This window comes from Haliaeetus leucocephalus, unplaced genomic scaffold (genome assembly GCF_000737465.1).
Source record: "Haliaeetus leucocephalus isolate CR32 unplaced genomic scaffold, Haliaeetus_leucocephalus-4.0 Scaffold140, whole genome shotgun sequence".
Lineage (NCBI taxonomy): Eukaryota > Metazoa > Chordata > Aves > Accipitriformes > Accipitridae > Haliaeetus > Haliaeetus leucocephalus.
Genome location: NW_010972576.1, coordinates 5,267,436 through 5,281,380, shown reverse-complemented (window position 1 = coordinate 5,281,380; position 13,945 = coordinate 5,267,436). Strand labels below are relative to the sequence as shown.

The window sequence follows — 13,945 nt, the reverse complement described above, 5'->3', positions numbered from 1 at the left end:
CCAAAAGCACCGTCCCCCGCGGCGAGAGGGCTGCAGTGACGGGAAGCGACCAGAAGAGCGCAATATTCTGCTTTCTGAAGGGCAGCTGGTGGTGTCCTCAGCCGGCCCCAGAGTGCTGAGGGAGTAAGTGACATCTCTGCAATGGTTCCCCCACGCTGACGGACTGACTACGCTCTGGTCGGACCGATTTTGTAGAAATCCTTGGCCTTTGCAACTGTTTTGGGTCGTACAGCTACAGCTTAAAAAGTGCTGTTTCCTTCGTGAGTTCTGAAGGATAAAGACTGTTCAGAGAACCACACAAAATGAGGGGGATGTGGGGAAGTAGTCCCCAGGACCGAAATGCAATGTCTAAACAGAAGAAAACAGGGTGATGTGGGATGCTAGCTGCTATACCTGGTAACTGTCTTCTGGAAAAAGTATCTTTAGGTTACGTCCACAGGACCACCTTTTGATGGAGACTGAAATTGTGCGTGAACAAGCTGGCAACCCCTGCACCGCATGGCAAGGTGTACGTTGCAAGAGGGCAGAGGCTGTACTCCTTTTCCAAACGTACCCTGATACTGCAGCTGATTTTTCATTTGCCTTTATAAGCAGAATAAGCAAATGCATATGTGCAAATAGCAAATAGGCACCTACTTTCTTCACATATACTCATCTGCTCTTAAATTCAGGAAGTCTTGTCCTCCCAAGCCTAAAGCGGGGATTTGGTGAGCACATCTTTTACAGTCCCACCATCGTGTTGCTCTTCCTTACCACCCCACCAGCCACTTGCTGCGTCTGTCTGGGTGCCTGAGCTGTGAACAGTTTGCAAACTGATTTGGGCTAAAAATAATCCAGTGCAGCATCTGCTGCTTCAAACCTGTCCTCTTTATTAGCCACAGGATGGCATTAGCTTGGGATTATTTCTGGCATGCGAATTGCCTGCTTGACATAATGACCATCTCTTCTCTTTTCTGGAGCTGATGGATCATTTCTGGTGACTGCACTGGTGGTTTATATTTAGTTATTTGAGATACAGTGATAGCTAGAAATGTGCTCCAAGTGGCTTCGATCCCCAGTTCCTGGTCTGGGGCAGAGGTGGGGGAGAGATGTCCATTACCCTGTGCCGTCAATGGCAGGGAGCATTGCCAGCCCGCTTTCAAGCCAAGTCAGCCAGGTTTCATGTTTAACATGAGGACCTATTTCAGTAGTTCCTCCGGTGATGCTGGAGATTCCTGCTGGGTTTTGGAGCCTCTGGGTAAGGTCAGCACGGCAACTCAAGGAGCAGGAGCATCGTCTGTCCTTGCTTAAATTGCAACCTAGGGTGCAAACTCCATGGGGCAGTGTATGAAAACAGGGCAAGTCTGTTGTGTCCTCCTGGGCTGGTGAGGTTAGACTGAAGTTACACGAGGTTTAAACGGAGATACTGGGGGCAAGGGATTTCAAACAGGTTTTGTTTTTTTTTTTTTTAAGTTTACACACAGAGTAATGTGTGCCTTGTGACTGGGTGGTTGACTGACTGGTGGATTTGATGTGTGGAAGTGGTTTAGGGGCTAATGTCTGACAACATATAAAGTATCATGATACAGTCGCTTCCTTTCTATTGTCTGTTGAAAGAAATCAGGCTTATTTTTACTGCCTTTTTAAAGGAAAGCAAATTTGAAATACAGATGCTTGTAGCACTCCAATAAAAAAATTTCTCCATTTATATTTTGTAAGAAAGCTTCGCTCTTATGTGCTGTTTATTACTATTATTATTAGCCTTCACCCTGGCCCTGTAGTTGTTCTCATTTTTTTACAGGTAAACATTCCCCTCAGAAATCTATAATTTCAGCTTATTTCCTGGTGTCCTTGTAATGCGTTAGAAAATCAGAGGACAAATTGATCTAATAATTTCATTTTTTTTAGAAGATTTAGTCTAAGGTGAAATTTAGTCCCAGAACTTCAAAAAATCATGACAGCAATATTAATTAGGATATTCGCTTTACTCTTTTTTTTGTTGTTGTTATATGCAACTGCTTGATGTATTCTTCCATGCCAGCTACAGCTGCAATTCTGCAAATAGCAAACTATGCAATTTTTTATAAATTGCTACTTAGAAGAAGGTGACTAGTAAGTTGCACGTGCTTTCAGTGCAGTTTTAAGGCCAAAGTGAACAGCCCCACTCATTAATGTTTAAGAACTTGCTTGCCCTCAGAACATGAAGATAACATTAATTCTCATTTATGAGAAACCTTTGAAGTAATATATGTTACCGGTACAAACAAGAAATGAGGATGTTCGTCTCACCAGAGATAACATTTAAGTTTACAGCATTCTTTTCATAGTATGACACTATTACACCACTAGTTGTTTAAAAGGACATTTCTAAATCAACTGTTTTTTTTAAATTTAATTTAGTAAACACTGTAGTTCACTGTGACCCAAGAAGTTCTGTTCCCTCACCCTAGGACCACCTCAGGGGGCACATTCAGCTCTGAAGAGCCGTGATCCAGGGACTATGACTCACCCGACGGGGGTTTGTGTAAAGAGGGTTGCACCACTGGCAGATATGTCGGCACAACAAACACAAGGGGCCGCAAACAAATAGTCATTCTTAAAAACATACACATACGCCTCTGCCAGTAAGTGCCCTTTCAGTACAAAAATACTGTACAAAGGGATGTCCTGGAACACCATCAGGTTCATGTTGTATTATTACAGTTCCTAACAGCAGGTGTGTTGTGGTATTGCTACCACGTTAACTCCAGGAACAGCTTCTCATTAACCATACGAGTTGGAGGAGGGAATATGAAGGAAAAAAGATTAGGTGGCCTGTTTTGAAAAGAAAGCCTCTTGATATAATTTTCAGAAGAAATTTAAGCCATGGTTTTGGTTGTTCATAAGGCTTCACTCAATCCTTAGAAAGTGTCAGCCTAACTGTAATGGTTGCAAGCAAGAGAGAAAAATCACATCTCATAACCAGCATGCTAACGTAGATTAAGTTCTGCTGCTGAAATGTTTTCCATACATGTGTATGTTTGCCAGTATAGATTGCTCTGTATGTGGTTCCAGATTTGGACTGGTTTTTGCTGATAAAACTCTCCAGGCAAAACCTTTGCAGCGTAGACAAGGCCTCTACTTACCAGATGAGCAGTGGCACGATCCCCATCACGGGCCATCTGCTCATTTGACACAAAGCTGCAAACCCGCTGCAGTATCACGTACATGTGTTGTTCATGGTAAATCCCCAGGGAGACACGACCACCCAACTCTCTTGGGGAAGCCAATGAAAAGTACTGGAGCTGGGAGGGTCAAGGCTGAGTTTCAAAGGGGAAATCCCATCTGAAGGCGGATGAAGCCTGGGGGTTCCCCATGCTGGGACTCTGCAGCAAGCGTGGGGGCTCCCATGCCAACCCCCATCATCCAGTACCCAACACCTTCTGCTCCGACACAGCCACGCTTCTTCACAGCGGGGTGAAGAGTACTTAATGCCTGAAGAAGGGCACCATAAATTACTGCAGAACATGGTGATGGTTTCAGAATGGATTTAGGGCAAATATCGTACATTTAATTAAGATTTGTTTGAACTTAGCCAGGATAATTTAAGAGTAAGTTTCTAGCTCAGGACTAGTAAGACCTTGTTTTAGTTCCACTATACTACGAGCTACCCGTAAGCCCTGGGCAAGGGTTGAGAATTGCTATGTCCCTTCCTTATACGTAAGATGAAGGTGACTGAACTTCGTTCAGAGGTATATGGAGGGAAAACTGCATTTATGGTTGGGAGATGCCCAGAATCAGTGACAATATCTTGGCTAGCATCTTTAAGTGGAAATAACATGTTAATGATGTCAGTTTTGGCCTTAGGCAGATTTCTTTAATGCCTGTAGGGAGAAGTTTGTGCTCTTCCAAATATAGTAGTGTGGTGATGTCCTCATGCAAGAGATCAAATTCAGTGGAATTAGAGCTCCTTGAGCCATAGCTGATTTTGGTCCAAGCTGTGTAATAATTAAACCAGTCAGGTTAAACAGTTTTCATATTTCGGGAATCTCCATAGTTTACAAGAATTCTGAAAACAGCACGAATACAGGAAAAAGGCCTAAACCAAGCAATTTTAGCTGTTCTCATCTTTGCTTACCATAAAATCTCCCACTCCGTCAAGTTGATCTTTGAAAAGGAACCCCAGCCCACGGTTTACATCTCTTCATGTCTTCAGACATCGATATGAATGACTTCAGAAAAGTGCTGGCTCTCACTCGGCACATTTTATTTAATTCACTATATTATGATAATTTATAATGCACAAGAAAATCACAGGATATAAAGACACTGAAGTGTTAAAACTCTGCTAATATGAGAACAGTGATACACCATACTCCTATAAAGCATCAGAAAGCATGTTTGAGTATTCCACTATGATTACAAATAATTTCATGCATATTCTTTTAAAATATTATTAAAAATATTTAAATACTGTTTGACAGGTATACTTTTTGTATTAAAAAAGGAAACCATCAAATTAATATGTAAAATTTAATTATTTTAGGTCATTCACAATGTCGTATTGCTAAAGTAATGGAATAGCATTGTTTTATGCTTACAATATTCATCTGATATTTAATTAGATCAAAACAATGTTTTCATTTAAAATTATTAATCTAATGAACATAATATACTCTTTCTTGCTTTGTACTTCAAGAGACCCAAAGACTTGCATACCTATCCAGGCACCATCAGAACTATTTAGAAGAATGTAGCCATCTATATGATGTGAGTTTAATTCTAATTTAATATCATATTTCTGAAACATTCAAATTTTCAGCAGAGAGAAAAAAAGATGTCACAGTGCGACATCTGATGATGTTTCTTTTCTTTAGATGTTCACTTTTCAGCTGCTTGAAAAGCCTTGTGATTTTTGAGAAAATGGTAGTCTTGTGTAATCTGAGCAGGAGGTACTTTTAAGGACTTAAATATCTATTTGACCCCAGCATCAGCAGAGGTCTCTGGGACACGTAGATAAGAGCTGTCCAGAGAAATTGCTCAACAACAAATGTATTCAGGCACACAGTGAAGAGAAAGGTTGAATATTAACAGAGATACAGTGATTGCTCAGAAGGGTTGGTCCTATCACCGTCAGTCATCTGGGAAATGAGGGCTGCCGCTTATATATAGGAACAGAGAGGACCTCTCCCTGTCAGAGCTGCTGATAGGAGAAGGTCACTGAGCGGCTCAAGCAAGCTAGCACCATGAAACTGCTCCTGCTCTTCCTGCTCTGTGTTTCCTCAGTTCAACCCCAGCCTGCTACTGACTATGATGAGGAGGTTGTAATACTGATCATAATTAATAATAGTAATAATAGTAAAAATTATTAATTTCATTTTAATTGCATGCCTGACTTACACAGCTTATGTGAGTTAGCTAAGTTAGCAGCTGTGGGAAAAAATGATCCAGTGCATGTTCTTTTTCCACTTGAATTGTTCAAAGAAATAACCTTTCTATTATTTCTTCGTGTATATGTAACTGCATAATAGTTATTTTCTGAGTTTGGATATATTTTCTTCCTCTTTTTCTGTAGGGAATGAAGAACACCTGGTGGTAAGATTATTTAGCTGAATTTACTTAAGGATATTAATTTAGCAGTAATGTTATAGACAGTTAATATCAGGTTCAAAGAAGTAGAAATGTGTAATTAATCATGTCCTCTCTCAAAAACAGTAAAAACTTTTCTGTGGATTCAGTAGACATTGAAAACAAATTAACTACCAGTTCATATAGCTTTATGTTGGAAATGGAGAGGTAACAATTTTTGAACAAAAAGGCAAGCAATAAAGATCAATCTAATATAACAGTTTAACCTAGATTTAGTTTTAGGTAAAATATTTCAATGGGAAATACAATTTAGAATCTCAGTACCTTTTTTTATATTTTGAAAATCCCTGCAAAAATGACATAGGTCAGGGTAATCAGAAATGAGGTGATTTTCTGTTATACAATCTAAGTATTTGTGTTTGTACATTGACTACTGATAACACCACTATGCTAAATAATTTTCAGCAATTTTGTGATTTGTACGCTGCCTACTTCTGAAACTGCTTGAAGCCTCTGATCCTGGATCCTTACAAATGTTTGTTATTTGTAGCTAAGTCTGAGTGGGATTGGAGATGGTCGAAGATTTTGATTCAGTAGTTCAGACAACTATTAATTCAAATGGTCTAGTTTCAACAAGTGCTTAGGGACCAGGCCTGTTTTCCTTGCTCAGCCTCTTAGACTTCCCTATTTCTGGCAGAGGTGGGGATGAGAGAGATGTTATTGAATGCTTTTCCCAATTCCATCAGTTAATAGCTGGCATGTGGCCCGAGACCCGATGATATATTTGACTGTGGCCTGATTTTCTGAAACCTTACAAATTTTCTTGTAGCCCAGTGAAAAATTGGGACACTGATAACGTGATGCTGAATATCCTTCTTAGCCCCAAGAATGTCAATTACTTTTTTTTTTTTTTGTATCCTACTACTTCAAGTTTCATGGTGCTTAGTGGCTCTGAACTATATAAACTTTGTCCCTTCATCAGAATGAGCTATTGAAATATTGTTTTGCTTTGGTTTGAAGGCTTTTTAGTTTGCCTATATGTAGGTGGAGGGAGTGTGACTAGTCTTACAAGGGAGGGCATAGCAATGACTTTTACATAACATCAGCGTAAAATTTCCATTATTGCTTTTTTCATTCCATTCCGCGGTTTTCCTCACTGTTCAAAATACTAAAGACTGCTGAACAGATGCCTCCGCCCTGTGCATCGCATTTTACAACAGCAGTCCCAGACTCAGGGAGTTTCCTCTCCTCCTGGCTTTGCAGGACGAGAGCCCTCAGCTGGGGGTTCGAGGCCACCGACCCCTGGACAAAAGGCGGGAAGCGGCCCCCACGCTCCGACCCGTGGCACCTCCCATCAGCGGAACGGGATACCAGCCCCGGCCCCCAAAGCGGGTGAAGCCAGGGGAGAAGAAAGAACCTATCGTCTACCCCGACGCTGGTGGCTGCAAGCATCCTCTGGAGGAGCTGGTAGGTGTCTGCCTGTTGAGGCAGCTGATAACAGACTGTCCTGTCCTTCTAGTGCACCCAGCATGGAGTTTTCTTCACCAAATAAGAGACGGTCATTCATTTAAAGCAGCCCAGCTTTGCTTCGTTTTTCTCGAATTTGGGAGGACTGCATTCAGCACAGTGATGCCACAGGGTCCATGGGATTACTCACAGAGTCAGACAGCCTGCGGCGAAGGTGGGGAGATGAGATTTGAACCCCAAATGAGGAAAGGAAGTATCTGTGGGTTAGCCTGCGCTTTCCATGTGGCTTTGCATAGGTAACTATTAAGAAGGACAGAAAAAAGCTCTGCAGAAGCGCTGGCTTGAATTTCAGATAATCTCAAGGAACCCTGGGGATGAAAAAAAATAACTTCCCGGGTATTTCTTAAAATTTGTTTCAAACCATAATTATAGTCTACCCTCAATCACTGCCCCAGCTCTTACGGAAGAGCATGCAAGCATGCTGAGATCTAGCATACTCCTCGCTGCCTTGCAGTAGTCTGTCGCGCTGTCCCTGCTGTGCTTTCTGCCAGAAAATGCAAGCTGTAACAGTGCTGTGAGGCATCTTAGTATCTGAGAGCAAATTTGAGTGTGGAGGTTTCCAACAACTGAAGTCTGTTAAAGCTTAATGAATACATGGTTGTGGTAGAGTCCCACTTCTGACTGGGTATTTTGGTTCTCATGGGACTGAAGAATTTTCCACCTCTTTTTAAAACACTGCTGTCCTTTACAGTGCAGTGCTTGTTGCAGAAGCAATAGTGCTCAGCTTCTTGAGATGATAATTTTTTAATGAACGGTATGGCCATTTCACGAGAGATATATATATAACAAGGTGTAGAGAACATGGTTGATTCTCTGAGGCGAGTGAAAGAGGAAGGGGGTAGAGATAAATATGCACAGGCACCAGGTAGTTCCTGACAGGCTTTAATCGTAGTTCAGGTGGCTTAACACCTTGAACATTTAACAGTGCAGAAAAGTGAAAAGCAGATAGTGGACTAAAAAAGTGTGAAGAGGGACGGCTTTTCCCAAGAGTTTCAACAAAAAAGTCCTCCTGAGGGACTCAGGGCTCCTTCCTGACCTTCAGACTGCAGCTTCTTTGTAGAAGTTGAATGTCTTGAGTCCTCATCCAGATGCTTAAATACCTGGTCTCACATTACTAACTATTCAATGGGTTCAAAGGTATAATCATTCATTGATGGGATTAGAAACTTTTTATCTTGGCATTTATTCACAGCCCTTTTTGGTTGGTTTTTTTTTTTTTTTTAAGGGAGTGCTGTGTCCAACTGGATGTGAGCTGCAAACTACACTGGTAAAACAGGAAAAAAATGTGAAACCAGTTGTTCGTGATCTAAAGGACAAAGTGAGCAAACTGTCTGAAACCTCTACAACTTTCTATGAATATGTGACTGTTCTAGATAATAAATTGATAAACAGGCAAAAACAAAGAAAAGGTATGCTATTTCTATGAATTACTAGTGTAAACAGTATTGCAGTTCTGTTGGCATTGCTACTGTTACTTGTTAATGGGACTTCTTAAAAAAAATAAAAAATACAGTGGAGTATCTAGCAAAGTAGGGTTCCATGACCGTCTCCTCTTAAATCTTAAAAAAAAATCCTTTGAGAAAGGCAAAGGAATGGATCTCATACTACGGCAAGTTTCGTATCAGGCCCCTAAATGTAAGGGTCATGTATTCCCCCCTTACCTGCTTTCCTATGTCCATCCAATCCCTTTATGCCCAGATCCTGGCTTGGCACCATGGCTTCCTGGAAAGAAGCTAATTATGGTACTTTGCAGAATACAGCACCACTGATAAATCTACTAGCTAGCAAAGAAATAACAATACAAGTGTACCACTTTACTGAGTGGTCTCTGCATAGTTTTTGCACATTGTGGAGAAGTAAGCAAAAGAAATGCCTATCCTTCCTCCCTGCTAAGGGAAGAAGTGACTTCTCAAATTGTGCTTACAGATTGCTCTTCATTATTTCATAACTGGAAAATGTGTTGAAAACTAATCTGCTTTTCATCTCTTTGCTCTTCCAGACAATGATGATATACTTTCTCAGTACAACACAGAGGTGGAATTGCATTATAATTATATAAAGGATAATCTGGACAATAACATCCCATCTAGCCTCAGGGTCCTTCGTGCAGTTGTGGATTCTTTACACAAAAAGATACAAAAACTGGAAAATGCCATTGCAACCCAGGTGGACTACTGCCGTTCCCCATGTGTTGTTTCCTGTAATATTCCAGTGGTTTCAGGCAAAGGTACTCATCCAACTATAATGACATCGCTTCTCCCATTTATATCACTGTGCAAATTGATAGATGCATTATTCAATTGGTTTGAATGTGCCTCTGAAGCCCTGTGTCATTGATTAGGTTAGCAGAAAAGATGGAAAGTGATCCTAAATGAAAAAAATCCTTTCTGGATGCCTGTACTGGCCAGACCAAAGATCCTCTTACCCGGTATCAGTCTTCATTAGTGGCTAGTAGCATTTTAAAGAAATACATGCTTCAAGGTCTTTGTAAGGTGAAGGTGATACATTTGTGACTATCATAGTTGTACCCTTGATTTTTTCAGTCAAGAAACGTTCTTCTTTCACAAGCTTGTCTAGTTCAAAAAGTCATTGGGAAATATACAGTTTTCCATCACTAAGTTTGAACTTTTAGAAATTCCTATTTGGAAAAGTAGAACAATGCAGGTGTACTGGTTTTTCTTCCCTGATTCTTTCACACAATGTATCACAGAAATCAAAATGAAAGTAGAATTATATATATATTTAAAATTGTTGCCTTATAATCAGCAAACCAAAGGATATGAAGATTGTTGAATAAGTTCACAGCTCTTTCAGTAACAGACTCTCTGCTTTATTCTTGCAGAATGTGAGGATATTATCAGAAAGGGAGGCGAGGTATCTGAAATGTACCTCATCCAGCCAGATCCTTTCGTCAAACCATACAGGGTATACTGTGACATGGAAACAGAGAATGGAGGTTAGTGTGAAATAACTATGTTGCTAAAATATTAATATGGATGCTACAAAAAAATCGTATTAGTAATTTGCATTTTATACAAACTAATATGGAGTTATACCTTTTGTAATTACTCCAGAATTAAGTCTGATTGACTCATTCAGAAAAGTCTTGTTGGTCATCTTCAGTTGCACAGTAGGATAATTCTATAATGAAACTGGAAATAAATTGCTGGGGTAGGGTTGGTAAATAAAAAACTATCTTACTATGACTAGAATGGACAATGTATAGGTGGGCAGACAAGGACGGCCTGGCTCATTTCTTACCCTGCTACTATGCACTAGACAAAAGACCAGGGCAGTCCCTCAAGTTTTGCTTTTCCACCTTTCCTTATGAAGGAAGGTGCTACTTAAGCATGAGTAAAAATGGCAAGGCTGAGCTTGTAAGCAGTGAAAACTCAGATGTGCAGCAAGGAAGCCATATGCTCCGCTTCTCTTGAGATGAAGACAAAAGGGCTGTATCTTAATGTTTCATGCTCCTTTCTTGATGGCAATTTAATCTAAATACTGTCACTCCTGTAGGCTGGACTTTGATTCAGAACCGCCAGGACGGCAGTGTTAATTTTGGAAGAGCATGGGATCAATATAAAAAAGGATTTGGAAATGTTGCAAAGAGTGGAGGGAAGAACTACTGTGATACACCAGGTAAAACACCGAGCATGAAACACAAATTGCTCTTCTCACTGAAACTGTTTTATCATATTTCTTGAAGCTCTTTGATTTTTTTTAAAATTAACTAATCCACATGGGCAGACCTATAGGCAAATCATAAAGTTGCCCTGAAATATATTGTGAAGTCTATTTCACAGAGCTCTCGCTTGTTGCTCCTCAGGTGAATATTGGCTTGGAAATGACAAGATCAGCCAGCTTACCAAAATAGGGCCCACTGAAGTTCTAATTGAAATGGAGGACTGGAATGGCGATAAAGTATCAGCTCGTTATGGAGGTTTCACAGTACAGAATGAAGGAAACAAGTATCAACTTTCAGTTAGTAACTACAGAGGCAATGCAGGCAACGCACTAATGGAAGGAGCTTCACAGGTGCATGGAGAAAACAGGACAATGACAATTCACAACGGCATGTTCTTCAGTACTTATGACAGAGACAATGATGGATGGTATGTACTTGCATTAGACATTTAAAATAAAAATAGAGCTTAAAATGGAGCGGAATATAGAATATTGCTCTAATTTGCTGTTAGTTTTCACAGCATTTTGTAGTTTCTTAAAATATGTTTTATCCCTGCAAGTTACCAGCCAAATGTCCATGCAGTTCTTTTGGTGTAGCCAAGGGCAGGTAAAACTATATATTAGGTTAGTGCTGCTCCACAACCAAGTAAGAAGTAAGCACACTGAATTTTATTGATTCCATGAATGACATTACCATAGACAAATCAGCAAATCTGGATGTAATATATTCATTGTCAGAGACTGATGGTGGCAGTGCTGAGGACACTGTCTTGCTTAAGTAGGAATATTGGTACTCACTCCAGTAACACATAATGGGTCCTGAGGAAAGACAGGTAGCATGTCCTATTTAAAAAACAAAGTTCTGTCTACTCAGAAGACAGGAGCTCAGTTGTAAAGTACATAACTTAGCACTGTATCTCTAAGCTATGGGCTATGTCTTTATCTTAATACCTGATTACATATTCATGAATAAAGGAATTGTTTAGATTCGGGAAGACATATATTTCTCATTGTTTTATACCTTTAAATTGCATTGATAATGCAATTATCATTATGAACTGCAAGTAATTGTAGTTGTCAATCAGCAAACTAAAATGATATTGCCAAAGAGCGGCAGCTAAAATTTGACTTGTTTTTCTTAGCTGCTTCACCTTCCAAGTGTACTGTGTAGCACACACTTGTGACGGTCAATCTTTTACAGAAAGTGCAGAGAGGATTTTAAATGTTTATTATGGTTTGAAAATTTCAGTACAGAGGCAGGTGTATGCACTCTGTTGATCTTTTTGCTTACAGTTCATCTGTCACTCTCAACACTTTTGTTTTCCCTCATCAGGTTAACTACAGATCCAAGAAAACAGTGCTCCAAAGAAGATGGTGGTGGATGGTGGTACAACCGCTGCCACTCAGCCAACCCCAATGGCAGATACTATTGGGGAGGGAGCTACAGCTGGGATATGGCAAAGCATGGCACAGATGATGGTGTTGTATGGATGAACTGGAAAGGGTCATGGTATTCAATGAAGAAGATGAGCATGAAAATCAGGCCATACTTTCCACAGTAACCATTAGCAAAATGTACAGAATCAGGGATTTTCTTTTAATATTTGTGCATGGTTATCTTTTTAGCCACGGTATTCAGGCTTTTCTTTTCATATGAGAACCAAATATGTATGTATGAGAATATTATGACCTAAAGTGAAAAGCTATGTCAACTGTAAATCAAAATCTGACTGATGAAAATAACTCACAAGTGTATTTTGTTCCATTTTTCATTTGTTCACAAGACAGAAGTAACTAGTATAGAATAACACTGATAAAAAAACCCCAAACCCAACTTGTTTCACTCTTCTACAAAGGACTTCTATACCACATTTGAAGGGGGAGGGAGAGGATTATTTTAAAATGTTTTCTAAAAATTAAATAAAGCCTTAAAACTAAAGTTTTCTTCACATGATTCCTAAGTATTTATGCATTATCGCCAGAGAAGCAAACATGTTCCGCTAAATAGTTTTCTTTTATATTATATAAGGGTAACGGTAATCACCTGTGTAACAAGTTGAGAAGAAATAAAGTGAAAAGATACTATCTAAAAAATGGGTAGGTCACCGTCACCAGTCACTTAGTTCAAAATCCTGTATGCTGGATAAAATATGCCCTTTCCTGGGACCTGGCTCACATTACTGTGCCTCTTAATATCCCTTCCACCATCCCACATCCTTGTATCATAGAATAAAATACAGTATTAGAAGACCTATTGTGGGACTAGAGCAATTAGTGACTCCAATCATAGGGTAGGTGGAGGTTGGGTATTTCATCAAAGCCAGTGGTCTAGGCTCCCTCTGTAGCCAGGAACAGAGGTTGTCCCAAAGACAGGACCTCCCAACCCTGGTAGGCAGGATCAGACATCTCTCAGAGGCAACTGCCTTCCTCCACAAAGGAAGGGAGCCGAATCACTAGTGGTAGATGGATCCCATCTGAAACCTCTTGTGTTGATCTAATCTGTGGAGCCCCGAGGGACAAGGAGGAAACATCATGACAGCATCTCACTACATGAGCGCAAATGTTCAGCATCCCCACAGACAGGCTTCCACTGAGGCTAGGGAACAAAACCACAAGGCATAAAGCAGAAGCCCCTTTTCCAAAAGCAGACGCTTCTCCGCACATGGCTGTAAAAGTGTCTTTGCTCTTCAGCAAACTCTCCAAAAAGGTGAGACAGTGGCTGTGTTTGAGAAACACTGAAAAAAGGCTAAAAGTGAGCTGCTTTGCCAGTATTTGATGATATTGTTAAATGGTATGAAACAAGCTGGCCAGTGAGATTGGAGGCAAGGAAGTTTGCTCATGCTTGTTTCTCAATGGAAGCACAGAAATATTAAACAGAGTAAATACTTGTGTAATTTTATGTCATAAGGTATAAAGGTAAATACAGCATGTTCTTGTGTAATTGTGTAACCAATATAACTGTTTTTCCATGCAGCCAGCTTTTTGCTAAAAAATTCTTACCACACACTGTCAGCAAGTTCCTGATTTAAACCCCTTATCTGTAGGAGAATCCTTGCTTGACACATGTGCTGAGAAACACTCTAAACCAAGTCAATATATACTATAGCCATCCAGGTGCTCCTCATCTTGCTTGAACTGGTTACAATCATAACCTTTTAGTGGTCACTAGAAAATAATAGCCTGTTTT

At 40.1% G+C, this 13,945-nt stretch overlaps 1 protein-coding gene across 2 annotated transcripts; it reads left to right on the top strand.

Annotated features, from left to right (window-relative positions):
• The first annotated feature begins 5,204 nt into the window (after positions 1-5,204).
• FGB (fibrinogen beta chain) lies at positions 5,205-12,697 on the top strand. 2 transcript variants are annotated; one of them, XM_010586110.1, is made up of 9 exons: positions 5,205-5,282; positions 6,598-6,602; positions 6,783-7,014; positions 8,300-8,483; positions 9,074-9,301; positions 9,917-10,030; positions 10,591-10,713; positions 10,901-11,186; positions 12,092-12,697. In XM_010586110.1, the coding sequence occupies exons 1-9, from the start codon at positions 5,205-5,207 to the stop codon at positions 12,318-12,320; spliced, it is 1,479 nt and encodes a 492-aa protein (XP_010584412.1). In that variant the 3' UTR covers positions 12,321-12,697. The 2 variants fall into 2 exon arrangements, with proteins under 2 accessions (XP_010584412.1, XP_010584413.1); XM_010586111.1 differs by lacking the exon at positions 6,598-6,602 and having other exon boundaries at positions 5,205-5,279; positions 6,811-7,014.
• The last annotated feature ends 1,248 nt before the right edge of the window (positions 12,698-13,945 follow it).

What these genes read in the sequence shown, in the direction of transcription:
- FGB (XM_010586110.1), top strand. Translation starts at nt 5,205, where the DNA reads ATGAAACTGCTCCTGCTCTTCCTGCTCTGTGTTTCCTCAGTTCAACCC. An exon ending in CAGGCAAAAACAAAGAAAAG is followed by an intron (nt 8,484 to 9,073) that starts GTATGCTATTTC and finishes TTGCTCTTCCAG; the next exon opens with ACAATGATGATATACTTTCT. An exon ending in CATGGAAACAGAGAATGGAG is followed by an intron (nt 10,031 to 10,590) that starts GTTAGTGTGAAA and finishes TCACTCCTGTAG; the next exon opens with GCTGGACTTTGATTCAGAAC.